Source organism: Chlamydotis macqueenii, chromosome 5 (assembly GCF_036417535.1).
Source record: "Chlamydotis macqueenii isolate bChlMac1 chromosome 5, bChlMac1.mat, whole genome shotgun sequence".
Classification (NCBI taxonomy): domain Eukaryota; kingdom Metazoa; phylum Chordata; class Aves; order Otidiformes; family Otididae; genus Chlamydotis; species Chlamydotis macqueenii.
Genome location: NC_141560.1, coordinates 53,352,074 through 53,379,023, shown reverse-complemented (window position 1 = coordinate 53,379,023; position 26,950 = coordinate 53,352,074). Strand labels below are relative to the sequence as shown.

The 26,950-nt window shown below is 48.1% G+C and overlaps 1 protein-coding gene across 5 annotated transcripts in view; it reads left to right on the top strand.

Moving 5' to 3' along the window:
* Positions 1-26,950, top strand: part of CD151 (CD151 molecule (Raph blood group)) — a 33,656-nt gene continuing 6,706 nt past the window's right edge. The window contains exons 1-6 of one of the 5 annotated variants that reach the window (XM_086749193.1): positions 87-104; positions 9,474-9,573; positions 12,652-12,772; positions 18,512-18,615; positions 19,778-19,969; positions 24,671-24,745. In XM_086749193.1, the coding sequence (XP_086605319.1) occupies positions 18,532-18,615; positions 19,778-19,969; positions 24,671-24,745 (351 nt within the window). In that variant the 5' untranslated portion in view covers positions 87-104; positions 9,474-9,573; positions 12,652-12,772; positions 18,512-18,531. Of the gene's footprint in view, positions 105-5,974; positions 6,068-9,473; positions 9,574-11,271; positions 11,375-12,651; positions 12,773-18,511; positions 18,616-19,777; positions 19,970-24,670; positions 24,746-26,950 lie in introns of those variants that run through there. The other 4 variants (XM_086749194.1, XM_086749192.1, XM_086749195.1 and 1 more) reach the window with 4 other exon arrangements.

Here is a 26,950-nt window from a genome sequence, read left to right as displayed (position 1 = left end):
GGGTCGCGCCGCCTTCGCTCCCCTCCCTCGGTGTCTTCCCCGCCTCACAGCGCGGCAGGTCGGGGCGTGAGGCGGAGCGGTGCGGCTCGGCTGGCTGCGGAGGGGTGAGGCGGGGCGCGGCGCCCCCGAAATGGCGGCCGCCCGGGGAGAAAGGGAGAGCGGGCGGGTGGGCAGGGGGCGCGGGTCCGTCCGTGGCCGGTGGGGAGCGGCACGGCAGGGTGGCCGGGGAGAAGGGGCCTGTGGCAGCCCCCGGCAGCCCGGCCGGGCCGAGGGGACGCAGAGCCCTGCCCGTGGGCCCCCCCTGTGCTGCAGCGGGGCCTGGCGCGCTCCTGGCCCGCCGCCCCCCGAGCCGCACGGCGGGCAGTGAGGTGGCCCGGCCGCGGTCGCCGGAGGCCACCTCCGCTGCAGCGCTGCTTTGCTTCCCCTGCAGCGCCCCGTGGGACTGTACAACTTAACAGGGGCTTGGCTTTTCGTTTTTTTTTTTTTCTTTTTAAAGTGTTTTAACCTGTTGCGGGAGAGGGAGTGTCAGAAGCTTTGCGCGGTCCGTGCATTAGGAAAGGTGTTCTGAATGTTGCCGTAATCGTGTGAAACGATATTTATTTCCCTCTGCCTGTTGTTCAGTGAAGTCTCCCTGTTGTACAAAGAAGACTTGGCCTTTACGCTGGGCCTATAGGACCCTTGGAGGCGGAGGAGGGGGAGAGCGAGCCCTTGTTCGCCCCAAAATCCATGCAGTGTTCCTCTTCTTTCATTTTCTGGAAGCGGAATCAGATGGGGAGCTGCTGGCGATGGGTTGTTGTTGCACCGTGGTGCTGCTTGCCATGAGGAATCGGTCCCAGTAGCCTTTGCTCCCTGTCAGCTCATGAAGAATGTAAACTGCTGTAAATTACACAAAATCCCAAGTCTTCCTGAGGGTTTCTGCAATCAACCTGTTGCAGTATCCTGTTGAATTTTAGCAGCAACATATCTTTATTGCAGGCTACTCTACAGCATCCCTTATGTTCTTTGCTGTTAGGTAGCTTCCAGCAGGCCTGTTATGTTATTTGCAGATAATAAAAGTTCACATTGCACATACACAGACCAGGCAACAACTCCTTTGCTCTTGAGACAGCCCTGGAGGGGTTGACTGGTGAGCTGTCTCCTCTAGCTGGGTCATCCCACAGGTAAATTCACTTGTTGCTTCTGAAAGAAAGATAAAGGGGGAAGGACTGACTCTGAAAAACAAAAGAGGAGGAGCTCTGCTTTTTTATGTTCCAGTCTACTACTGCTGTCTCCAGTGGCCTCATCAGTCTTGTTCTTGAAACCTCCTGAAAAGATGCTGTCTTAGTCCCCACCTCTTCTCTCTGCTTCTGGGCTCCATGCTGGGTTATCTCTGGCTCTCCCTGAGCTGGAGCACTGAGAGCTGAGGTCATGGAAAGCCTGAGGGAGGGTGACTCCTGGAAATTACTGCTCATCTCAGCTTCCCTGGCTGTGAGGAACAGAACCCTTAGTCTCCCTGGTTGTTTAAAAACCTTCAAGATCTTGAAGGTGAAGACCAAGTCTTCTTTCGTCTCACTTGCTCATCCTGCCTTTCAGAGCCTGAACGTGGTTTTTCCTTTTGCCACTGCAAAGCCAAAACGAAATGAACAGTGTCCCTGTTTGTAAAATCGCGCCATTTTCCCATCCTTTTTTGCACGTGCACTTTGGCAGAGCTTTCCCCCAGGATGGTGACCATCTTTCCAATCTATGAGAAACATGCTTTTCCTGGCCACCCCATGCCTGAAGCCAGGGTGTGGCGGGAGAAATGAGGAATGGTGGGGCTGCAGGATGGAGATAAGGTGTTTTGTCAGTTTTGTGGAGAGCACTCATACCATCCCTCCCCATGGCACGAAAACTGTTGGCTGCCAGGCCCTCTTGGCAAGGATCAGCACTGTAATAGCAGCACTGCTGATGGGCATCTCTCTTGCCAGTGCTCTGCTCCGTCCTGCCTGCCAGGCTCCTCTACTTGTGATCTCAACAACCTGGCATCCTGGGGAATGAATTCAGTCCGTCCTATTAGTCCTGCGTCTCCTGGCTGTGGCGCAGTAATAAAACTCTTGGCCAAATGAGCAGGAGGGTAATTACTGTTTTGCACTCTTGGCATAGCATGGTGGAATAAGAGGTGTGTTTTGGGGTCTGGGCTGCAGTTGGGTATGACCAGCTTGTCCATGTTTCTCACCAGAGTTCCTCTTGCTGGTCGGGTGGTTATGGCTCTCCAGTCCGAAGTGGAAGAGTGCTGGTAGGTGCGTTTCAGGTAGTAGTGCAATAAGCTCAACACGGGACTGAAAGTGTAGCCTGCTCCTTAGAAGGATGCAAGCATGAGTAGTTGACATGCCATGCTAGCTGGGGTCTTTGTGGAGTTTTTGATACATGTGTATTTGTGCGTGTGTATTTCATGCGTAGTTTTGATGCCAGCAGTGCTGGACACTAGCGGAGGCAGGATACTGGTTTAGCGGGATGAGGAAGGACATTAGGGATTATGTTCTGCGGAGGTTAACAGAGGGACTCTTGACAGAGTTCATTTGGCTGTTGACCCGCAGCTGTTGTCGGCAGGGTACAGCCAACCAAATGCAGTTTTGATTGTGCAGCGAGTTGCATGATGTGTATGGCTTCCATCTACGTAGGCTGCTGCGGAGTCGCTTTCTTTACCTGCTGTGCACATGTGTAAGAGGTGAGTGCATCCAAGTGAGGGAGCGTGGAGGATGATGGCTGTGGCACCCTCTCAAGAGATGTGGGAATGAGACATGTGGGAGGTGCGAGAGGGGATGTTGCTCAGACCCATGAGTTGTTCCTGGCAGAGGTAATGAGGCTTCGTTACCAGACGTAGGTGACAGAAAACATTTGGCACTGACTGTTTTTTCTTATCTATTGCTGGTAGCAGATCTGAATGCAGAAGGAGCAAAGTTCACTTTTCCAACCCAGGTTCTCTTTCCTTTTATAGGAAAGAAAACAAAGCAGCAGGGAGCTGGGCAGTGGAAAGGGTTGTGAGGCTCTGTTTAAGTGCCCATACTTTGGTGGAGTTTGTCCCTGTAGCTGAAAAGTGGAAGGTGCATGCTCCTAAGAAGCTGTGGAGTTGGACTGAAACGTGCAGCGTGTTTCCCAGATGTCTTTGCCACCACAGGAGAGGGCCAGGTTCAGAGGAACAAACACCATCTGGAGATGCTGTGAGAGAAAGAGCTGGCTGTGCTGTACAAATGGGTAAGGTGAAAGTCTGACTGATACCTCGCCCTGGAACACTTCTGCCCCTGTGGGGGTGAAGTAGGCAGGAGAAAGACCAAGTGGATAATTACTGTTTTGCACTCCTGATATTGCATAGCAGAATAAGAGGCGTGTTTTGGGGTCACGGCTGTGTTTGTAACCTAAGTAAGTTCGTCTTGCTGGTTGGGTGGTTATGGCTCGCCAGTCCAAGCTGGAAAAGTGCTGTACAGCTGGGCAGGTGCATTTCACCTGAAAGTGTAGCCAGTTCCTCTATAGGAGGATGTAAGCATGAGTAGCTGCTAGTGGGGGCAGGATTCTGGTCTAGTGGGAGAAGGAGGGGCAGTCAGGAATTACGCTGTGTGGAGGTTAAGGGAAGGTCCTTGGCAGTGCTTTAGATACTAGCGTATGACTTACCAGCATGGCTGGAGTGTGAACAGCGGATACTTTGGCTCCTTAACGGATGAAATCTGGTTAAAACTGGAACCAAGAGTGGTTTGAGGTAGGAATTTCTGGGGGAGAGGTTTCTGTTTTGTGTGAAGTGGATTGTGCTTTGAGCCTCGCTGACCTGTTATCTGCCAGAGCAACAGCCATGATGCCTGTGTGGTTGTGTTTTCAGGGAGTGCTCTGATCCTCAGTGACCACCACGCTGAAACAGTGAGGAAAATAAGGGGGGAGGATGGTTTTGGTCAAATTTATGTGCTAACAGAGCCAGCTGGCAGATGTCAGCCATGCTGGCATTTCTGGCATGTCAGCCAGTGAGTGAGACTTCTGGAGTGCCCGATGAGGCAGGCGTGAGTCATGGCTTGTGAATGTCAGTATTTCTTCCTAGCTTTGGTGGAATCTCCCCCTCCACATACCTCTGGAAACAGAGGTGGTTTGTTATTTTTCTCCCTGATTGCTGTAAGCTGCTCGTAGATCTCCCAGGGAGGTGGCGGGGAGCTGCACGCGCGGTCACAGCAGTGTACAGCGAGTGTAGAAGCCGGGCATGCAGTCACGTGTGTGAAACGCACTTCCTTGGAGCAGCCAGCTCTGGAGCAAGAAGGGGTCTTGGGTGGGGGTGTGTCGAGTGCTGTGTTCAAGGAACACAGCGTGTGGGAAAGTGCTGGGCTTCGTGCCTGTGGGTTTGGCTGTTGGAGCATAGAAGGGGTGAGTCCAGTCTTGTGTGGAAGTACAGCCTGCGGAAGAGCGGAGCTGCCAGCGAGCTGGAAGCTGTGGTTAGTTGCAGGTGTCACCCCCTTGCTATGTGGAGTAGCACTCTTCCGTCTTTTTGGGAGACTTAGCTTAGGTGAGAGGTTTGCCAGAGGAGAGATGAGATGTTCGACATGGTCTCCGATTTACCTTGTTCACTCAGAGGATTCTTGTAGGGAGAAATTTCCTGTTACTGGGTGAACTCTTTCTGTGTTTGCGGATGAGGGACTGTCAGGCTGATTTCTGCGCCTCTGAGTCCCAGTTTGCTGTTTTTTCCCTCATCCTGAGGGAAAGCTGAGCTCTTGTGCTGTATGTGGGAATTATGCTGTGCTCAGCCTCGGAGATGGGCTCTGGAGAGCCTAACAAAAGCCTGCTCTGTCCATTGTGTGCTCCCCTGGGCTTACCTCCAGTGTCTGCATTGTGTCCCGAGACAGGAAAAAAGGGAGTGTAAACCACTGTGCTTACACATCAGGAAAAAAATCCCGGTTGCTGACTTCACTGGGCTGGTTGCCCTCAGAGTTGCTCAGGCGCTGGGGAAGCATGGATCCTGACTGACAGGTGTGCTGGGAGAAGCCTGGGAGGAGGGAAAAGCAGACACGATTGCAGAGGAAAAACTGCTTTTGCTGGTGTCATGACATTTACTTTGGTTGCATCTGTCTCCATGTGGAAGAAAACCCCCTTGTAGAAAAAAGGGGTTTCATTGTTTGCTACTTCATCAGGAATTTTAACAAGTTTTTAGGAAAAAAGAAGGGACGGGGAAGACAGCTTAGGTGAGAGCAGTGAGAGTATTCAAATTAAATTACTGTAGTTATATCAATGTGATTCTTATCAGCAGTGTGTTTGCAAGTGTTTAAGTGGGAAGCTGGTTTTGCTGTGAAGGAAGAGCATAACTGCTGCAGATGGACAGTATCCTCCCCATTTTTCACGTTGATAACCATTTCTGGCCAGCGTGGGTCCCCTCTCCCTGTATCGCCCTGACCAAATAGGCTTTTTTGTCCTCCCGTGTCTGTGCACACAGTAGTGGTTATTGAGTCGGATGCTGCTGCTGTGTGTGCGTACGCCACTGCAGGCAGGAGTTTTCTGAGTGGCAGGATGGTGGCCCTGATGCCAGAGTGGTCAGTGCTGAACCACAGTTTTGTTTGAGGTCAGTCATAGAAGGATTATTTTCTGTGTCAGAATTGCCCTCGTTACTTCCAGCATGAATTTTACACTTATATCTAAATTCTTCAAAAGCAAGAAGTGACTTTTGTTTTCTGGGTTCCTCTACTCCTTCATATCCTAGAGGGACCTCACTGTCACAGAGAGCATTTAGTACTGACCAAAACTCCAGTCAAAGTGAGGGTAGTTAACTGAGTTTCTTCAGAAACTTTTGGCTGTGTTGTTCCTGGATTTTCTGTGAGTGTTTTTTTACCTTTGATATTTAAAGACTTACTGAGCATCTTAACCTACAAGTGAACCATGCTGTGGCCTGCTTTTCCCCTCCTGCTCACTAATGGCATGGGGTGCATTGAGAGATGGATAATGAGTCTTCCCAACGCTGAATGTTTGCTGTGTTCCTGTCTCTTACACGCAGATGAGAATGCTCTGCTGCTTTCTACTGAGCTCAAAGAAGTCTGAATGCTGAGTGTGTGCCAGTAACGTTTGGAGAGGCTCCCGAGGGAACGAAGTATGTGGTTTCTCCCGTCTCCTGAAGTCTTCTTGAGTCTTCCTGGTATTTAAGGGTTAATCCAGAGTGTCCCAGCGTTGTAGAACGGACTAATTTTATCCTTTAAAATTTAAACCTTTAAAATAACAGGCGATCAGATGAGATTATATGGTCCCGCTTGGAAATCGACCTCTGGGGCTGGGAGGCGCAGGGAGGATTAAGTTTCGAACTCCTTTTATAAGCTTTCCTTTAATGAAGTCCGTTCATGTAGTGCTAGGGTAGCCTGGGGGTGGGTTGGTGGAGAAATCCCCTGTCAGATTTCTCGGCTTCGTTTGAAGTCCAGCTGGTTTGTGCTGGCGTCTGTTAGAGGAACCCTTGTCCAGTTACTTATTCCTGCCAGCTCTAAATGAAGTGGATGATACGCTGAGACAGACTTGCCAAAGTTTCTGTACCAAGTATAGCTCTGTACCTTTCATGGAGAGCTGCCCTTTGCTTGCGCGTTTATTTGGAGCAGCGGAGAGGAACCCAAGCAAGCCCCGCTCCCGTGACTCTGCCTGCAGGTCTGTATGCAGACCAGTGGAGCGAGGTGTTTCAGGGGAGTGGTTGATGGCTTGGGGCTGGGGGATTTCTTTAGAGCTTGCTGGCCTTGGTGGTGGCCCAGCATGTAATGGCCTTGAGCATGGCCCTTGCCTCCCAGTTGTTTATTCACATGCTGGTGCCTCCCTGTCAGGCTTGCAGCTGGTCTGAAAACAGCTGTGTCAGTGACTTTTGTGGAGTCATTAAAACCTGCTACACAAGAGCGAGGTGGAAGGGGGAGGAATGTTTTATTTTTGGAGGTTGTTTAATTTTTACTGGAAGAATGCTCCTTTTCAAGGCAGCCTTGAGCAGCGTAGGTTGAGCATTCTTTCTAGCATTGCTTCCAGTAGCAACAGGAGAGAGCCAGCTCCTACGAACTTGGACTTACAGCTCTGGGAAATGAAATGTCATTTAATTTGCCCTTGACTGTGCTTGATATTTGATCTGACTCTAGTAAAGTGTCTTTAGCTCTGGAGAGGAATATAATTTCTGGAGAGGAATATAATTCCTCAAAGCATTCAATCATCACTCCAAAACACCCTTGGAGACACGGACGTCAGGGATATATAAGGACTGATGGTCAGAACAGACTTCTTGGCCATTGCCGGTGCTGCTGCTAGCAAAGTGGGTAATTCCAGGTGCGAGAGTGTTCCTGCATGAGGTGGCTGTCCTGGATAGGAAGGGAGGCTCCTGAAGATGTCACTGGTGTCTCTCTAGCTGCAGTACTGAGGTGAGAGCTGCTGTTGCCCAGTTCTGTGGCAGCGTAATGTTCTCTTTTCTGTCGATGTTGCGGAGTCTGTTGCCCGCTTCCTAGGACCGCAGGTACCAGCTCCATTGCTGACACACTGAGAGGTTTTCTCTGGCACGGCTGGCACCAGTCCTGAGCTAATCAGCAACGTGGCTGAAGTGATAAGACCATTAACCTGAGTTTCCACTGTCAAATCCCTTCTTACCTGCTTTTAAGATAGGATCTTTGTGGAGTTGAAACTGAGGCAGGTTCCCTGGGAGAGGTCTGTGGGCTGACTCCAGAGACTGGTGCTTTGCTTGTTTACACCGCAGAAAGTGCAAACAGGAACAGCCTACTCAAAGCAAAACAAGGTTTCTACGAAAGCTAGTGCCAGCTTTTTGTGCACTTCTGGCTTTGTGCAGTCTGCAGTCAAGTGTCTCTGGCACAGACAGGGCAGTGCTAACAAGTAGCTTCAAAACTTTGCTTTTTACAGCTTTGTGTTCTGCAGTGGTCTTCCAGAGGACACAACAGCTCCGTGGGTGGAGGATGGGCACTGAGATGTGAGGAGAGCAAATCCACCCCTTCTTTCTGCTGGGAGAGTCACTTGATCTCTCTGTGCTTCTACTATAATGTGCTACCTTTTTTTCTTCGTTGGGATGCTTTGAGGAGGCAAAGGGTCTTTCAGGCAGTGAGATTATAGAACGTTGTGTCATTGAGAGGCTAGAAATGTACCCTGTGGTGACACACCAGCTGCCTGCCCTCTCTTACAAAACTGCTGCATGTCTCTGACAGTGGGATTAGAAGTCCCATGATCTGTTTGTGAGCTCGGTGAGGTGAGGATGATGGACTGCCATGGGATATGCACCTGATACTGTGGGTAGGTAGAAAATCTTCTGGCTTCTAGCTAGTCACCTTTTCACTGCAGAGATTTACAGGGCATGAAACTGAAAGTACCTCTGCAATGAGACTGAAGCTGAACTTTGAGTGACTGTGCGCTAGCTACAACACAGCACGTGTTCTTCCGTTAGTCTTTGCCCTGAGCTCAAACCCCTGTGTAAAAACCCAGCTGTTTGTAGAGAGGGAACAAATGGTTATCATAGCTGCATTATTTGGGGAGTGATTTGAATTCACGTACAGAATTGCCTGAATAGGCTTTGTTGGGGCTGGGAGGGTTTTTTATCCTCTCAGGATTTTTAGCACTTGTTGGCTTGGTCCTAGTAACTGGCATGGCTACAGGGCAGGGAGGTTTTGTGACCGCTCCCTGAAAACAGTGAGGTCCCAGTGGCTTTGCTGCTGAGAGCTGAGCTGAAAATGAATGTGATGAATAGGAAGGTGATGAATAGGAAGGGATCAGGCGGAAAGCTGATTCTGCACAAACTGCTTTGTTTGGAAATGTGGTTTAGTGCTACTGGTAAGTTCTCCAGTGCAGACAAAGGCCAGTGTTAAAAAAAAAAAAGTCGTCCAAAACAAAAAAAACCCAAACCCACAAACCTCACAATGCCCATGAACAGAATTGGGAAAACAGTATTTAAAATACCAATAGCAGACTGCGGTGAAGAGTTTGCCTTGTCTGTTGGCTGACCCTGACCTATCTGAACTATTGTTCCTCCTGGTGGCAAACCCTCATTGCTATGAGCTGTCTGCAAACACACGCCAGGCGCTGATTTCTGGTGCTTCGAGTGAGAGAAAAGAGACAGTTATTGTTCCTCTCCTCAGTTCAATGACTAGTGAAGTGGTTCCTGTGTATAAATAGTGTAAAGTGCTTCGGGATCCTTCAGGATAAAGGAGGCCTTATGAGATACAAGAGGATGTTGTTTGATGCAGAAGGAGTTCCTGTTGGTCGCGCAGTGTGTGCTGGTCTCCGGCCTGCTTTCCAGCTCCCAATGGGGACTGGGTGCTTGGAGGTGCTGTTTGCTTCTCTGGTTATCCACTTCTGGGAGCAGCAGATAGGAGCTTTCTGCTCTCAGGATGTGGCTGGCTGTGTGTGTTCTGTTAGGACCAGAAAGCCCCGTGAAGGGTTTTTTTTTGTTTGCTTTGTAGTGGAACAGTGCTAGAGCACAGACACACACCATCCTGGGCATGCTCGATCACTCTTTCTCTCTCACACTTACTTTTTTTTAACAGTTGTGAAATTGGTTTTACGCTAAGGTCCTCAAGGATCCTGAAGCCAGCCATCACCTCACCCAGGTTTGACTAACCCACTCCTAAAACACTTAATTTGCAGGTATGTGTGTGGTGCTGAACTTGTAAATCCTTGCAGAGTTTAAAATTTGTGCTGGTTGTTATTTACGCTTCAGTAAGTCCCTCCCCTGGGGAGTAAACAGTCTGGACAAAATGAGTGGAAGGGCTAAGTGCTCTTGTCCTGAGAGACAGCTCATATCTCGAAGAGCAGGCCGCTCCCCAAGTGTGTTAGGCGCACAGTTCCTCACTGGATACCTGGCTTTTGTCTAAGGGTCTACATCTCTCTTGAGGGGTTTATTCAAAATGCAGCAGCTCAAGCCAGAGTAGAAGAAAGGAGGGGTTTGACAAGCATCCTGAGGGGTGACAGCAGGACTGTGATGCGGCTGTGGAGATTGTGCCTAGACCCAGAGGGTGTTGAGGTGAGATTCTCCCAAACTCCCAGGATGGGATCTTGTTTATTGTCTCTAAGTTCTTCAGAAAGGTACTCTCCCAGTTGAGAGGCAGGGCCAAGCACAGTCTGCCAAAGATGACTAAGAGATCTTACTTCTTGTTGAATGTGGGTGACTTTCTAAATTGTTTCCACCTCTCCTAGGACCACTGTGCACATTCCTGGTAGGAGCAGGTGATGTGGCTGGAAAACGTTTCCTTGTATTTGTCATTTCTGAGCAGCCCCTAAAGAGCTCAGCGAGATCATTTTGTGCTAGGTACTGTACAGTCAAGGAAGATGACTCCATGCCCTCAGGAGCATGTAATCAGTTTAGATAACAGGCAGAAGGAGATAAAGGCAGTTTCCAAGTTGTGGTCTGGGGAATCTCATTCAGCAGCGCCGAATGAGTACAGCTCCCAAGTGAAGGGTCAGGGAGGAGACTTTTGGACCAAAATCTGTTCTGTGTGCCTAACCCACACACAAGTATAAATGACAATTCCTCAGAAGGAGCTTCTTTGCCTCACTGGATGTCTGGTTCCTGTTTTGCCTTCTCCCCAGCCCTAGAGGCACAAGTACTTTGACTTTCTAGCATGTTCCAGCATGCTGAGATGGAAAGCAAAGCGTTCACCTTTGCATCCTGGGTTAGCATTCAGCTTTGCATCCTGGGTTGGCTTTCCCTTCTGAAAGGGCAGGAGTGCGGCAGCGGCATGAAGCAGATGGATAAATGGTAGGGCACGGAGGGCTGCTCAGATGCTTCAGAGCTGTTGCTTGCTTTGCAGGTGACTGTGCTGCCTGTGCCTTCCCTCCTCTCCGCTGTTCCTTGGAAAGCTAATGATTCCAGGAGTTTGTTTGGCCTGCTTCTCAATGGCTTAGGTGCTGGGATTTCCACTGTTTCTCTCCAGAGATGTTTTTGTGGTCTAGAGGCTACATAGTAATGTGAATCAACAAGTTTGTAGCTCTTAGCAGAGCATTCCTTTTCGCAGGGGATGGAAGCAGGGGTAATCCAAGCTGATTATAAATGGAGGTGTGTTGCCCATACTATGCTAGGTAAAGGCTTGCAGGAACCTCCCCTCGAAGATAATAGGAAGTTAAAATGCTTATGAATTGTGTTAAATTTAATCTGCAAATAAAAAGTTTCTTTTTTCTTTTCCTGAGTGGTTTGCAAACACCCCATTATCCCACCTAGGCAAGTCAGGAGGTATTACTGCTTCCGTGTGCTGGTATGGGCAGTAGATAAGAGTTTGAGCCCTAGGCTGTGAAGTAAGTTAGTGTCAGGGTGTAGATCAAAGGATCACTAATTCGATATCCAAACAGACTGGTTAGGGCGGAAGAATTGCCGTTCTCTTCCCCTCACCATCCTGCTGCCTGCAGAAACGGATTGTTGGGGAGAATCAAACTTGCCTGCTGTGGGATGAGGGTGAGCTGGCTGAGGAGGTGGCAGTACAAACAATTGCAAAGAGTTTGGGACCCTCTATCTTAAAAAAGCAGTGCACAGAGGGGATGCTAGAGGCCATTTTCCAGTACAGCAGCCTTATGCAGCCTAGCTACCTCCACATAAATGACAAGCTGTGGGACAACACACAAAGGTTAGAGGGACAAGGTGCTAGCAGAGGCCCTCAGCCTGTTGCTCTGCAGCGTACTGGGTACACTGGAACACATTTGAAGTCTTACAGGAAGGATCCAGGGGCTGCTGAGGTAATAGGGGCCAACACTGGTGAAATACCTCAAAGGAATTAATGTGTGTTCCTCTGAAAAGGTGACATGGCCAACAGCCCAGCTGAAGTGCCTTGCACGAGTGCACACAGCATGGACAACAAACAGGAGGAGTTGGAAGCCATTGTGCTGCTGGGAAACTACAACTTTCAACAAGCAGATCCTCCTAGAAGCTGTATTAAAGCACAGGGAGGTGATTCAAGACAGCCAGCATTGCTCCATCAAGGGCTAGTCCTGCCTGACCAACCTAGTGGCCTTCTGTGATGGAGTGACTACATCAATGGACAAGGGAAGAGCTACAGGTGTCATGGGACATCCTATGGACTTTTGTAAGGCCTTTGACACGATCCCTCCCACAAGCTTCTCTCTAAATTGGAGAGATATGGATTTGATGGGTGGACTGTCTGGTGGATAAGGAATTGGCTGGATGGTCACATCCAGAGCGTAGTGGTCAATGGCTCAATGTCAGAATGGAGATTGGTGACGAGTGGTGTCCCTCAGGGGTCCATATTGGAATCAGTATGGTTTAATATCTTAATCAATGACATGGACAGTGGAATTGAGCACGCCCTCAATAAATTTGCAGACGACACCAAGCTGAGTGGTGTGGTTGACATGCTAGAGGGAAGACATGCCATCTCTCCTATGAGGACAGGCTGAGAGAGTTGGGGCTGTTCTGCCTGGAGAAGAGGAGGCTCTGGAGAGACCTTACAGCGGCCTTTCAGTACTTAAAGGGAGTCTTATAAGAAAGACGAGGACAGACTGTGTAGTAGGGCCTGTAGCAATAGGACAAGGGGAATGATTTAAAAGAGTGTAGATTTAGACTGGATATTAGGAAGAAATTTTTTATTATGAGGATGGTGAAACACTAGAAGAGATTGCCTGGGGAGCTGATAAGATACCCCATCCCTGGGAACATTAAAGCTCTGTTTTTTCTTTTCTTTTTCAGCTCTTTTTTTCTGGTCATCTTTTCTTTATCAGCTTTCTGCTTTCCTGAATCAAGCAGAGCACCAGAGCCAGCAAGAAGAGAGGAGGTGGAAGAAAGCACTTGAAGAGGACTGAACATTTGCACTGGTGCTGTGAGCTGCTTTGGTGGTGAAAGGTCAGTGACAAGACTGTTGACCTATGTTGGCTGTCAGTTAGGCATGGATAGTGGTACTTGGTAGTTGTGCAAATCAGAGCTCTTCACCCGCAAGCTTTAGAGTTCTTCTCCTGGGAAGGCTTTATTTAATGACTTCTGGCTACTTTCTGGGCTGCGTGAGACATGCTGGCAAGTTGATAAGCAGTTAGAGGCCATTTCTGAGGATGTTCAGTGGGGGCAGGTAGAGCAGTAGTGGTACATTTTCATCTTACAGAGACAGGAAACTTAGAGAGGTGATGCTTTCAAAGGCTGGAGTTTAACCGTGCTGGAGAGTGAGGTCTTCAGTCAGTTTGCTGAAGATGATAGGTTATTGGCCCACACCTTCATTGCACATACCAAGGGGAAGACATCTGCTTTGTTTGCTAAGAGCTGCCTCAGGGCCAGGGTTATCTGGCTTAGCTCAGACTCCAGCGTAGCCAAACCTTTCCCTCTAGGTGAGCAAAGTACCCACTGGGTGCCTGAGGTGGCTGTATTGGCAGGGCGCTGCTGATGTTGGACTTGCAGCCCTTTGGGAGCTGCACTTCAATAGCACCGTTGGTGCAGCGGGATTTCCTGCAGCAAATCTTTCTTGTGTGTGTTGGCAAGACACATCTAACTTCTTATCTATGAAGTAGACATCACTGATGCGTTGGATGCCAGTTTTCTTGCTATCATGAAAAAAATCAATACTTAAAAATAATGATGCTTTTAATGGCCTGGGAGCTGTTTCACTTGGCTTGGCATTGTTTCTTCCCTGTCCATCAGATGCTACTTCAGGGCACGTTGTGCAGAAAGAGCCTGCAGGCCTGGCTTTCTTTGCTGTTTAATTAAGTACTGTTACTGTGCAAGTTGAGGCAAATGTACCAAGCAGCGTCTATGATGACTAAATGCATGTCTAGCCAGCAGGAGCGCGTGTGCGTGTGCATTTCACGTGCTTTCTGAGCTGGGATGTGGGTGTGTGCCTGTATGCGTGTGCCTTTGGGCCTGCAAATAAAAAAACAGTGGTCTGATGTGGGATAACCAGAGCAAGTCCTGCCATTGAGATTTTAGGTGGCTCAGTGCAACAAAACAGCTGTTTGTGTGGTGCTTGTGTTCCCAGGCGCTCAGCACCCGGAACTGAAGCCAAGCTGCTCAGCTTCCGGTGCATTCCTGTTGTCTGGTTTGTCTTAAGGGTTGAGTCTCAGTAGGAAGCGAGCCCAAGAAAACCACGCCATGGAATGGTTTCACTTTTGAAGTGACGCTTGCCTTGCCTGGCAGTCATGCACTGTGTGTTCTTACCCAGCTAGGAGGTTGTTGCTTGCAGTCAGGGAGGGCAGGATGAGCTCACTCTTTCTTTTTTATTTTTTTTGAGATGTTTGTACAGGTGGGTCATTGTTTCCCTCTTGCTCTCCATGTAGGTGCTTCACTCTTACTCCATTCTCTCATACTTCATTACTAGCACCTTGCAATCTTTGATGTATTTGAGCCAGCATGCCTTGTAAACGGTTGCCAAAATAATTTTACCAGACAATCCTTTCATTATAACTATGGATTTTACTAACCCCAAAAGAAGTTGTTCCAGTTCACTGGCCAAAGTAGCCTATACTGGCAAAAGCACTTTTGAGGTAGTGAAATTGTGTTGCTGTAGGGCTTTTGCCAGTACACCAGTCACCTGAAGCTGTCGTGCCTCAGAGCTGGCACTCCTCTGTCATCAGGGGTTCTCAGTGCAAATCCTTAGAACATCACTGGGTTTGAGAAAGATGAGGGTCCTGCGGTGGGGAGGAAGAGCAGAGGCAAGGGACAGACTAAGGGACTTGCCCAAGGCCGTGCAGAGAGTGTGTGTCAGAGCAGAGCACTGGATTCAAGGTCTTCAACTCCCAGTTTCTTGAATTAATCTTCACATTGTTACTGCTCCCTTTCACATGCAGGTTCTGTTGCACTGAGTTTGTCCTTGTTTTTTCTCTCCCGTCTTTGTGTATTCAGTTTTAGTTAAAGCATTATTTCTCCTTGTCGCTTACATTGCAGTGTGTGTAGGCATAGTAGGAACCTGTTGTTGATTTCTAGTGAATTACATAAAAATACATCTTTTCATTGTATGACTAAACTTCACAACCTGTATCCCATGATTGCTTGCTTAAATTTAACTTGCTGATGAAGCTACTGTCTGTTGGACTGCACCAAGGGAACTTCATTATGGAAGCACTTTTGGTCTCCTAACCACTTTTTCGGTTAGCAAAGTGCTTCCTGTTATTAAGCTGATGTCTAATTAATACATTTTTATGTATTTGTAAATACACCCCTGTAGCATAGCTTGCTATTTTCTGTCCACTGGAGAGCTTGTTTGTAATTATCTATGTCATTCAGAATAGAGCTTTGCCTCAGCATTTTAAAATAGAATATAATCATGTGTGTTAATTAATGTTGCTTGTTCTTGTCTGGTTTCAGTAACGATTTGTGTCACTTCTGAGGGTCTGTTATAAAGATGACTGAAACCAAGAGACCTTGGGCACATCAGTGAATTCAGCATGGGGCCCCTCCATATTCATCTCGGTGCTGTGGTGCAGATCAACACCTCTGTGTTTTTTGGGACCACGAGGCTTAGAGCCCAGAGTCACCCGTAGCCTGTAAGGCAGACTGTGGCTCACTGCTTCACTGCCTGGGCTCTTTTGGAAAGGCATTTCACTGGCGTCTCCTGCCCTCAGTTGCTTTTCTGAAGACCAGCATAGCACCCTAAGCCTGACCTTGTATTTGTGGGTGGTGGGAGGTGGCAGGCCACACTGTGTGAGAAAAGGAGCACATCACATGACTTCCAAAAAGAGAGTCTGCAGAGAGCTGCCTTTACCTGAATAGCTCACTGGGTGAGTCATTAAGCATGCAGAGGCAGCCAGTGCCATCAGCTCTGCTCCTGGCTGGGAAGGATAGATGAAGCGGGAGACAGCCCCGATTGCTCTCTGATTCATGGCCTGCCATCCCTGTGTGAATCACCCTGCTTTATAAACCTGCAGCTGTTCCCTGCCAGCTTTCTGGAAACAGACAGATCCTCTCCTCCTCCTAGCAGCAAAGCTGAGCCGCCTGAAAGACCTGTACGTGGTGCGTGGTGGAGCAGGACCTGCGGTCTTGAGGGGAATTTCAGACTGTCTGTCATCTGAGTGCAAGTATGGTCTCAGCTGTGTGTCTGCCCGGTCCTCGCCCAGAGGAAGATGCAGCTCGGTCTGGGATTTATGAGCTCTCAGATCAGGAGGAGGAGGGACCTGTAGTGGGTATTTTTGGTGAGGGATATACTTTGAGGGGAAGAGGGAAAGACTCCGGAAATCCTCTGGAGCAAGAAGGGAACTGGCTCAAGGAGCCAGCCCAAGGACAGCAAGTGTTGTTTCCGTCCCCTGGCTATCAGGGATGTGAAGCAGGGTCAGTCTCAGCAAACCTGAGGTGCATTTTCCTCTGCTGTTAGCAGGGCTGGGCAAAAAGCCCAGCACAGCCCCTAGAGACTGTTAGCTGGAGGGCATCTCTTGGGTCTGGGCTGAGATACCTGTTTTGGGTTGTGCAGGCGTGTGTGGCTGTGGGAGCCTGCCTCGCTGCTGCCGTTCCTGTTCTGTGGCTAAGTGAAGCCTCTGGGAGCTGTAAATCTGTCACATTCCGTGAACATGCAACATTCACTGGGCGTCTTCTCATTGAGAATTTACAAGTCTGTTCAGCGCATATGGTGCCACCAGCATCCGTTCCTCCCCGCAGCCCTGGGCCTTTTCTGTGCTGCAACGTGGTAATTAATCTGAGCATTGCTGGAGGTTCTGATCTCTTCTCAAGATAAGATAACTCTGAAGAATTATTCTCCTTGATATACGCCACCATCTCAGAGCTGCTCGCTTTGCCAGTGAAACAGCTTTCTGCTGCCAGCTGCTGTTGCCAGATGTTATTCTAGAGAAAAACGTTTTCTTGTGAAATGGTGACAGGGGGCATGCATGGGTGGGACTGCCTGTGTGTTCTCACCCTTGCCTTCCCTGTTAGCTTCATTTATTAGTTTCTAAAGCACACTCCTGGCTGGGGCTTTTGAGTGGGCTGACGTGAAGCAAAAGGAAACAGTTCCCTGCAAATAAAGCAGTTATGCTGCAGAATGGGCAGTTGCTGTTCCCAGCCTTTGGTTCATCTGGCTCTAAAGCCAGATATCAGCAATGTAGTGGCAAAAATAACACTGACTGACCGACCTAACCTGATAGCTACGTGATGTGCAGCCTGGCTATGTATACCCCTTGCTTGCTTTCTTTACTGTCAGGTATTTTGTGGTGGGCTTGCCAAGGTAGATGAGTGGCTGTACTGCGTGATTGCGTTGCAGCTGCAGTGGGTCCCTGGAGGAAACTTGCATCCCTAACGTGAAGAAGTTTTGTAGTCTAAGTGAGTATGAACTCCGCAACTGTGGAGAAGCCGAGAGGCTGTTTGCCTGCCTGCTTCCAGGGAGCTGCTGCTTTAGGAAAGCATTTTGCTCTGATATGGGTGCAAGATGTTTGTGTCATTCCCTGCTGGCTGGTAGGGGAGAAAAGAGATGTGTTTTTTTTTTTTAATTGAATGGAGGAGAGGTGGTGTGGGTTTGGTTGCACTTCTCCAAACTGCCTCACACACGTGATGCTAGCAGTGATGCTCTGTGCAGTGCCTTTGTCCTGTCTTCCTGGTCAGACAGTAGTGAAAATATTTTTTTCCTAGGGGTTCAGACCTTCTCACGTCAACCGGAGGCGTTGAAGTGACATAGAGCTGCACTTGCTACAGGCTTACTTCTGAGAAATGTGCTCACGAGTGGAGCAGATCTGTAGCTGCACTGAGACTGACCCACAACGAACTCCGATTCGTTTTGTATCTGCAGCAGTGTTTTATGCTGTCACATCATCCAAAGCCAATGGTTATGTTTCTTCCTCTTAGTAGCTGGGACAGCTGCCCTAGGAGACAACTGGCTGGCAAGAAGGGCTGTGAGAAATAAACAGAGTGAAGAAGAGAATTAATTACTCCAATGTATTGCTGGGGTTCAAAGAGAGTAGGGCATTTGAGTGGATAACAAGTGCATTGCCAGTTACAGCTGTAAAGATTAAAAATAGCCCAGACTTAGAGAGGGATCTATTTAAGGCAGTTGTAACTAATGCCAGTGAGGAAAGCGTATTATTTGGAGGTGGATTATTCCATAAATGTCAAAGACAGAGGTTTCTTTTGGCGCCTTGAGAAGCAGCAGTTACAGGCTGCAGTCAGGAGCCAGATACTGGGATTTTCTGAATAACAAGTTTGGGGTTTCATTTATTTCAGTTCAAATAGGAAGAAGTGAGCAGGAACTATACTGAAGTTTCCTCACCATAACATTGGTCACAATTCATGGTTTTGGCTTGACCGCTCGCACAATGTTAAGTCTGATCCCTCCACTGCAAGTTTTGATTTAAAGGGGAATGAGTCTCCAGAAGTGACAGCAGGTTGAAGAGAGAGGAGAACTGAAGGCCGTACAGGAAGGCCAGATGCTGGTACCATCTGCCTCCCTTTCGCACTGTGCGAGGTCTCTTGCTGTGTAGGTCACGCAAATGGATACAAGAGCTCTTTATCTAAGCACGTGCTTTCTAACGTCCCTCAAGTCACCTGAATGGCTTGGTTGCTGGCCTACTTCAGCAAAAGTTTGGAAGTGTGAGTTCTTGCAGGAGAGTAATAATACTGGCCCTTTTTGGAGAAGGGATGTGATGACTGACTGAAGCTTTTCTGACTTTTTTTTTTTTTCCCCAGAAACTTGCTGAGCCAGAAAGATGCGTGAGTATACGGAAAAGAAGGAAACATGTGGGACCATCTGTCTCAAGTACCTGCTCTTCATCTTCAACTTCTTTTTCTGGGTAAAAGCTTTAGTCTATTTTGGAGGCACTGATGGCACTGCAATTTTGGTGTCAGGGATGCAGAAGTCTTGGGCTTGATGAAGGCTTTGGCAAAAAGCACTGATGTCAGTAGGGCATAGATTTTGTCCTGTGGAGTGAAATCCTATCCCTTGGGCTTGCCTGCCCGGGCTGCAGAAGTTATGATTTGACACTGTAGCCTCTGGCTGTTTCTAGGTCATGTCACCAAGTACAGAAAATAACAGGGAGCCTGAAAACGTGCTTTGTTTTTTCACCTGGCTTGCTTTCTCAGGGAGCCTGAAGACTCCACTGTCTCCACTCCATTCCTCTTCTCAAAATGGCAGAGGGAGTCCTTGCAGTGGAGTGGGACAATTAAAATATGGATAGCAAACACCTTCTGGCAGCTGGGTCCACACTAGAGCTTCCTAGAGTCATGCTTTCCACTAGAAAGTTACTGATGCCAAAGGATTGTTTTTCCCTTTGCTGTCTGGGACAGAGCACTGGAGTCCAGGTCAGAGCTTTAAGGAAAACTGTCTGAGCTTACCAGAAGCTACATAAAATTCTCCAGAAACACCAAGCTTGTGAAGAGAGAAGGGATTACTAGGAGTCTGGTTGGCTTCTCCATGTTCATCTGCTGCAAGGGTTAGAGTTTAACCGGCCAGGCTGTTTAGCTCCTTGACTGCTTTCTCCCCAGATGTCTAGTTTAGGAAGGAGATACTGGGCACGGTTGTCATTTGCTGGTAGTATTGCTGCCTGACAAATGGTGGAAACCTTGCTGATATAAAGCTGTTATTTTCCCTGCTCCTAGGTAGCACCTGAATAGATCTGACGTTTTTTCATGTTTGCCCAGATGACAGTGTGGCTACATTTGGGAAGGCTCTGGTCCAAGTGTGAATTGCTGTGCACAGGGAGATACTCAGATAGCTTGCATCTCAGGCTGCCTGGGGTGCTAAACTGGCTGCCTTGAAGCCCAGTGCCTCCCAGTGCACTGGGGCCTGCTCCTGGTCCCAGTGAGACCTCTGGGAGTCCTTCCTTTAGTGTAGGTAATCTTTGGCTCTCCTTAAAGAGCTGAGACATGTCCTGGTATCCGAGTCCACTTGCTGCAGGGGGTGAGGAAGTTCACACATCAGATGCCTTTCATTTGCTTGCTTCTCTCTCTACCCAGTTGGCTGGTGGGGCCGTGATGGCAGTAGGCACCTGGACCCTGGCTGAGAAGAGTGACTACATCAGCCTGCTCTCCTCCAGCACGTATTCAGCAACTGCTTATATTCTGGTAGTGGCTGGGGTGGTTGTCATGGTTACTGGCATCCTTGGTTGCTGTGCCACCTTCAAAGAGCGTCGGAATTTGCTGAGAGTGGTAAGTTTTGTTTGGTTGTTTTATTTGGGGGAGGATCCAGCACATTTTCTCTTGAGCCATACTGGGAGGAAAGGAATCATCTTGGTTGTGTTCTGCACCAACCTTATTTGTTTGTCCTAGAGCAAATACCACTAGCTCCTAACTTGTTGTAGGGGGCAAGTTCTGCTGCAGAGCATTTCCTTTCATCCACCCAAAGGATGTGCTTACCACTGCATGGTTCAGAATTACAAAGCATAGTCATAATAACTGTGTAAGAACATCTATTTGAAACTATTCAAAACAAAATCTTGTGTTTTTTGTCTCTTCCTTCTTCCCCATATTCTCTTTTGGAAAATGAGAAGAGAGAGGAAAATATGAGAGACTTGTAACAAAACTGGCTTTTAATGACAGTAGGTTAAAGCCAAATTAACATGCTTTTTCACTTGGTTGTCAAAAATCAGAACATTTCTGTTGAGTATTTTCTTTTGTTGAAAAAAAAAAAAATAGTTTTGCTTCCACATAAAAGGCACACTGTTTTGATAATCTGCTGCTTCTTTTACGCCTTTCCCTGCATTACTTCCTGAGCTCCCTGCTGGTCCACCTACACTGAAGTTTTTCACCAGGCCTAGGGTTTCTGTTCCACTTCCTCCCTCTCAAATCTCCCTTTCAGTCTGGAGTGTGGCAGCAGTCCCATTTAGTATCTGGGCTACAGTGGTGAGTGCAGTGCCTGAAATAACAATCAGTGGCTCTTTGCTTTCACACTTACAGAAAAGGATACTTCAGCAACTCTTCACCCACTCCTTCCTTTGGAAATCCTCGTTCACCTGACCACCCCATTTCCCCTCTTTCGTTTGGATACAGGAGCAGAAATGGGAGTCATAGCAAGCTGGCAGCTTGTACCACTACTTCAAAGGCCTGGTAATCCCCGTGAGAGGCAGAGTAGGGCCAGGAAGGGAGAATAAAACACAGAGGAGGACACAGTGAGTGCATTGCTGGTGCTTGTTCAGACTCCTGGTCTATAGCAGTCCATTTTGGCCTTGCTTCACTTACTCTCCATGCCAAAGAGATCTCCCTTTGTCTTTTTGCCTCAGCCAGAAGCTACGGATGAAAATCTGGTGGGGTTTTCTTTGTTGTTCTGCCACAGAAAACTGATAATTTTCTCTTGGGAACAAAAGGTCAGCCTGTGTCCTTACACAACACGTCCTTTCAGAGTGGCTGGCCGCGACAGGCCTATTGTCTCTTCTTGCTTGTGCTCTGCCTTCGTTGCCGGTGAGTAATCCGCACAAAAGATAGGGCTGTGCTTGCCAGGGCTGGGTGAGCCTGGCTGGGGGCCTTTGCCAGCTCTGAGCTCAGACAGTAATTCTGACAACTTCACAGTTCCCCAGGGTCTGTGCCAGCCTGTCCCTATTTCTCTCTGTACCAGAGGCCTACACAGATATGGGAGGGAGCACTGTAAGCAGCACTCTCCACTCTCACCGGTGCCTGCTTGGTGCTTTTAAAAATCAGTTGACAGCTTTGGGTGCTGTTTGTAAAATGCATGTCTGGTTTCTAGTTTGTTTTTCAATTGAAGACTCAGGAAGGCGTGAATTTTTTTGCCACCTTTCTACCTATGAGTTTTATGGGCCCACTTCAAGACTTTTTGTAGTGTTTCATTGGTCGTCACTCACAGCTATTCTTCTTTTTTAATATCATTGCTTATCTGCCTTCCTTATGTCCCTCCTTAGCCAGGTGATGTGCTGAGGCTCGGGCAGCAGATGCGGAGTTTCCCTGGCTCCGTGAGCAGGCATGGCAGTGGATCTGCAGCCTGACCGGCTGTGATGCTGCAGTCCAGCTCTTTACAAGCATACAGACCACTACTATGTTATACTTAGTCAAGATGCACACTTTCATACGCAAAAGTATGCAAGTGGGAGTCTCAGGAAAGGACCCATCAAATAAAAGACCTTGCACGTAAAGAAAGAGGGTGGCTTTCTTTGGCTTGGCCCCTCACAGTGCCACTTCCAGTTAGGTACCTTGGATAGGGAGAAGGGAACACACATTGGCTATGATTTCTGTTCCTGCTGCATTTCAGCCTGGAGCCCTCCCACTGAAGTGGGATTCCTGATTTAGGAGTATAGTTGCTATATATCTCTTCTTCAGGTAGTGGAAAGATCTCTCTGGAGAGCAATTTGGATTGTAGGCAGGTTGAACCATTCTTTGGGTTATTCAGAGAAAACACGCTAAAGCTTGGTGCTTTACTGACACATTTGAAGCTGGATGGAAGAAATCTGGACCATGTAGATCTTGAGGAGACACCAGGCAGCCCTGACTCTTGCTTGGAGCCAGAGTAAGAGTAAATTTTGCCCAGAGCCCACCCAGGTCCAGGCATGTGCGTACTAGAGGCCTTTGGGTGATCCCACATTTCTAACTTGTTCCGCAGCCTCTTGGGAAGCGAGTATGGCATGCCCCCACAGCTCCATGCCAGAGCTGGCCTGCTCCTTCCAGAGCAGACCTCTGCAGGAACGCCCTGCAACTGCTGATGAGGAGCAAGGAGAGCAGCCCTGTGCTCTGTGTGTGTCCAGAGTGAAAGCTGCTGCTCCCCTGTGTCAGGGTGGTGCTTGAAAGTATCCCTGAGGGAACGATGAGACTGAGATAAGGATAATGATGCGGTGTATCAGCAGAGACAGGTTGGATGCGTGGGTGGCAGATGCACTAACCTCTCTTACAAGGTTTTACAAGGGCCATGTGACATATTTTTTAAGGTCTGCTGGATACATGTTTGTTTATCCAGCGTAAACAGGCACAACGAGCCAAGCTGTGACACAGGTCAGCTCTACCTGAATGCCTCTGACATGACGACACAGCAGGGAAAAATAAATAAAATAAACTTTCCGGTTCATTGGTTTTTCTCAGCGTCCTGCCACCCTCCTGCCTCCTCCTTGGCGGAGAGATGATGTCAGAGCAGTCAGGGCATAACTAGGTCCCAACAAAAGAAAGCCAGCCTTTGTGTCAATGCCGGCCGATCCTTTCTTGCCCCCTTTCAACCCCCTGCGAGTGCTGGGACCAGCCTTTAGCTATCCCACACTCCGCTGGGTGACTCATTCCCCTGGTACGAATGGGTACCTTGTACAGGCATCTGCAGAGATGGGCAGTTTTCGGCTGCCGGGTGAGAATGTGGGGCTGGGGAGTGAAAGCCTGAGATTGTGTGCTCAGATTAAAGCCCGGTCTGCAGATAAAACCCAGCTGTCTGTCTCTCACAGCTGCTGAATCCCAACAGAGGCGAAAGAGGACGCCTGAGTGTTTGTGTCTGTGTCATTTTACTCCCGCAAAGGGGCTTGGAAATAGGCAGCGAGGAAGGATGCACAGGGGCAGTGTAACCTTTTTGCCACAAAAGGCATCTGTCCTGTATAGGTCAGCTTGCTGTGTCCAGGTCTTCACTGTCCTTTGTGCCAGGGAGAGGTGATCTGATGTCCAGTTACATTTGTAGGGCGCCGTTTGCTCCATTTTGTTCTGTTCCCTTGGGAACAGCCATTTCTCAAGGTCAGGGGTAAAACAAAATGAGAGAGAGGTTTTTTTGTTTTGTTTTGTTCTGTTTTTCTGTCCTGGAGAGGCCAACTGTTACAGGGATTTAAGCATGAGATTCTTGTTATGGCTGGAACTAGTGTCTCTTCAACTTTATCTACAAAAAGATGAGTTTAGTAGCAGTCACAGAACATCCTGGATTTGTAAAGAAGCTCTTCATTGCTGACCAGGAGCAAGGCAGGGGCTGTGTGTCAGGACAGGGGTTCTCCCTCAACAGGTCCCTTTGACCCTAAGGAGGAAATGGCCACTTCACCCTCTGTCTTCAGGCCTGCCCAATCCTTTTAATCTAGTACAAATGTTTCTCCTTATAGGTTTGGCTTCCCTTCCTGTTTGTGTATTAGGAACAGTGCTACCGAACAGTTTTCTTACCGTCCGTTTGTTTCTCCTTGTGGCAAGCAGGGCACATCCCTTTCCATTTCACTGCCACTAAAGCCTTTTAAGAAATAGTCACGTACTCCCCTTAGTCTTCTAAGAGCTCTTCTCACTTTGGTTTTGAGATACTGAGCTTTTCCCTCTAGATCCTAGCTCAGCAGAACATGCAGTCACTGTCCTGAATGTGAATCAGTGCTGAAGTCCATCTGCTTCAGTAGTGCCCTTCAGCCTGTGACTGAGTGCCACAGAAGTCACTGGGAACATGAATCTGTGGTTCATGCTTATGCTTAGCTGGTCTGGTGAAACAGACCCTTTGTTACTTTTTTGAGTCATCATTATAACATACATTACTCCTTGGTGAAATGCCCTAAACAATAACAAAACAAGAAAAAGTTGCAGATTTTTTTTAATTGATGTCAGAATCAGATGTTTTCTGTGATGTTGAGTGTAGTCATCAGGTTATCCAGCAACCACTTTCTTTTGTCCAGTGATCTTCCCTCCATTGCCTGCACTTCTCCATGCTCTACATCCCTCTGGCTCTGTGAGTTAAACTCACACTTGCTGCTGCTTGTCTTCAGTTATCCGGTGGTTTGTTGTTTCTTTTTTTTAGCCTGTGGGGTTGTTCCTTTCCTACCCTATTGAAGTCTTAATCCCAGCCCTTGCCTTTGAACACAGCTGCAGAAAAGCATCGATGAAGACAGTCATGCATTTTACCAGCTAATGAAAAGCTGGCTCCCAGCACCTCCTTACATTCTGTTCTAATGTCCTACTATTCCCATTGTTTTTCAGTACTTCATATTGTTGCTGTGCATCTTTCTTCTGGAGATCATTGCTGGAATCCTGGCCTATATCTACTACCAGCAGGTGAGTGGACTTTAGTCCTTAGAGACTCAAACCAGGAAGAGAAAACAGCAGGTTATCGTCGCATTTCTCCAGCCAGAATTGGGCTTGGAGGCTTGAGACCTAGGGACTGGTTGTGGTTCACCTTTCCACATGTGTGTACTCACTCCTGTCCCCATTCAGAAGACCTTGGATTATTTACTGTTCTTGACATGGTGGTGGTTACGCTAGGGAGGCTGCTCAGCTGTGCTGCTCAGCTCCTTCCTGTGGTTCACCTTTTCTGTTTTTCAGCAGAACCTTGTAGAAGACAGTTTTTGAGGTTATGTAGATCTAGGAACTCTCTTAACTCTCTTAAGGCATAGTGCAAGCAACTGAAATCACGTTAGTGCCACTTAGCATATTCAGGACATAGGAACAATTCCTGCTGCATCCAGCGGGCTAGCTGCCGTGCTTTTCAAGTGGCGAAGATGAATGGTCCACCTCAGAGGTCCTTCCAGGTCAAGACGTTTTGAGAGCTTTACTTAACCAGCCCAGCTGAGGAGCTGGAGAACAGCACAGGCTCCCAACAGCTGCAGTTCTAGCTTGGCACTTTTTGCAGTTGCAGAGAGCAGAGGCTTAAGTCATCACTTTGTTTTCAAAGGGAGTTTAGCCACCAAGGCACAGACAGCCTGGGAAGTTGCTCTTGCGTCTGGAAATTGATTGTAAATGGCAAATTGGGATTGTTGTCAAGTGGCTGGCTGAAAAGCAGCTGGACATCCCATCTTGTTGACTTTGCTGCCAGGATTCCTTGTCATTCCTTTTTCTCTTGGGCTTTCTGTGCTTTGCCTTGGGCACTAGCAGTTTGTGAGGAGCCAAAGAACTGTGCTGGCTCCTGCCAGGAGGGATCAGTGGCGTGAGTGTGCATATTTAACAGGGAAAGATCAGTCGTGGCAGGCATGGCAAGAAGCTGAGGTCTGTCCATCCATCCATGCAAAGGCAGGAGATTTATATGTGACAGTGGATGAAGAGGAGCTGATCCTTGGGTTGAAATAAAGGACAGCGTATTTGGAACTGTACCCCTGAGTGCTTTAGATCACTTGAGCGTCTCTGATCAATAGCTGCACTTCCGCTTGCCCTCTGGCTGGCAAATCCCCTTTTTTTCCTGGATGCAGGCTGCTTGTTCTGTTTGCCACTGTTTTTATTTCAGCCCTTGCTTTGGTGTCTAAGGCGTGCATGTGTGAGTGTATCTAAACTGTTTCTTTTGTTATCTCTGTTCCATGCTGCAGTACTTCCCCGTGAGCCTGCAGGTAACTGCTTTTCTCCCAAGTAATCATTCCGCTAATGGACTCTACCCTTTATTTGCCTCTGATGCCTTCCAGCTGCTGCACCTTCTTTCTTTTTATTACGCTAAGTCCTTTGCACTTCTGTAGAGCTTCCCAGCCCAGGATCTCAAAGCATTTTGCAAATATTTATGAATGAAACCTCATATCATCGCTGTGAGGTAGGTGTTGTCCCCATTTGACACATGGGGTTGAAAAAAACAGTGTTTCAAAGGGAGGATAAACTGAAGACTGTATTTTGCACAGTTCAGCATAGCCAGATGTTTGATACCTCATTTACTACTTACTGTATACAGTAAAAGATATATAGAGAGGCTATCCACCTGTTTCATTCACTGACCCCACCTAAAAAGCATGTTAACATTGTTTATTGGTATAGGAAACTTAGAATTTCACAGGTGTTGGACTAAAGCAGTGTTGCTGTATGAACCAGGATAACAAAAAAAAAAAAAAAAAAAGATGCAGCTCTTTGGCACTTTTTGGCTGTCACCTGGATAGGTGAGAAGAATTCAGCTAGATTAAAAGAGCCTCCAGAGGAATAAAAGTGTCAATCCAATCACCTCAACATGCCAGTGGTTTATGATGATGCTTTCAGAAATTCTGTACTTCCAAAATCAGACTTTGTCTCTCTGTCACTGTTACCAAGAAGGTCCTTGCAGTACTTTTGCAATTGCGCACATAATTCCCTCCTGTGGCATCCTTTTTGATGCCAATGCAAGAGCTGTTCAGACTACGTGGCTTCAGTCCAGCACTCCTGATTTCTTCCTGCTCCCGGACAGAGTGATTTGGTTTTCAGTATTTTGTCACAGGCTTCAGAGGGAGAAGACTGCACATGGTCTCATAGGCACAGTTTTGTATTCTCTTTTGATGGGGGCACGTCTTGGCAATCTTAAATATTCAAGGTGAGGAC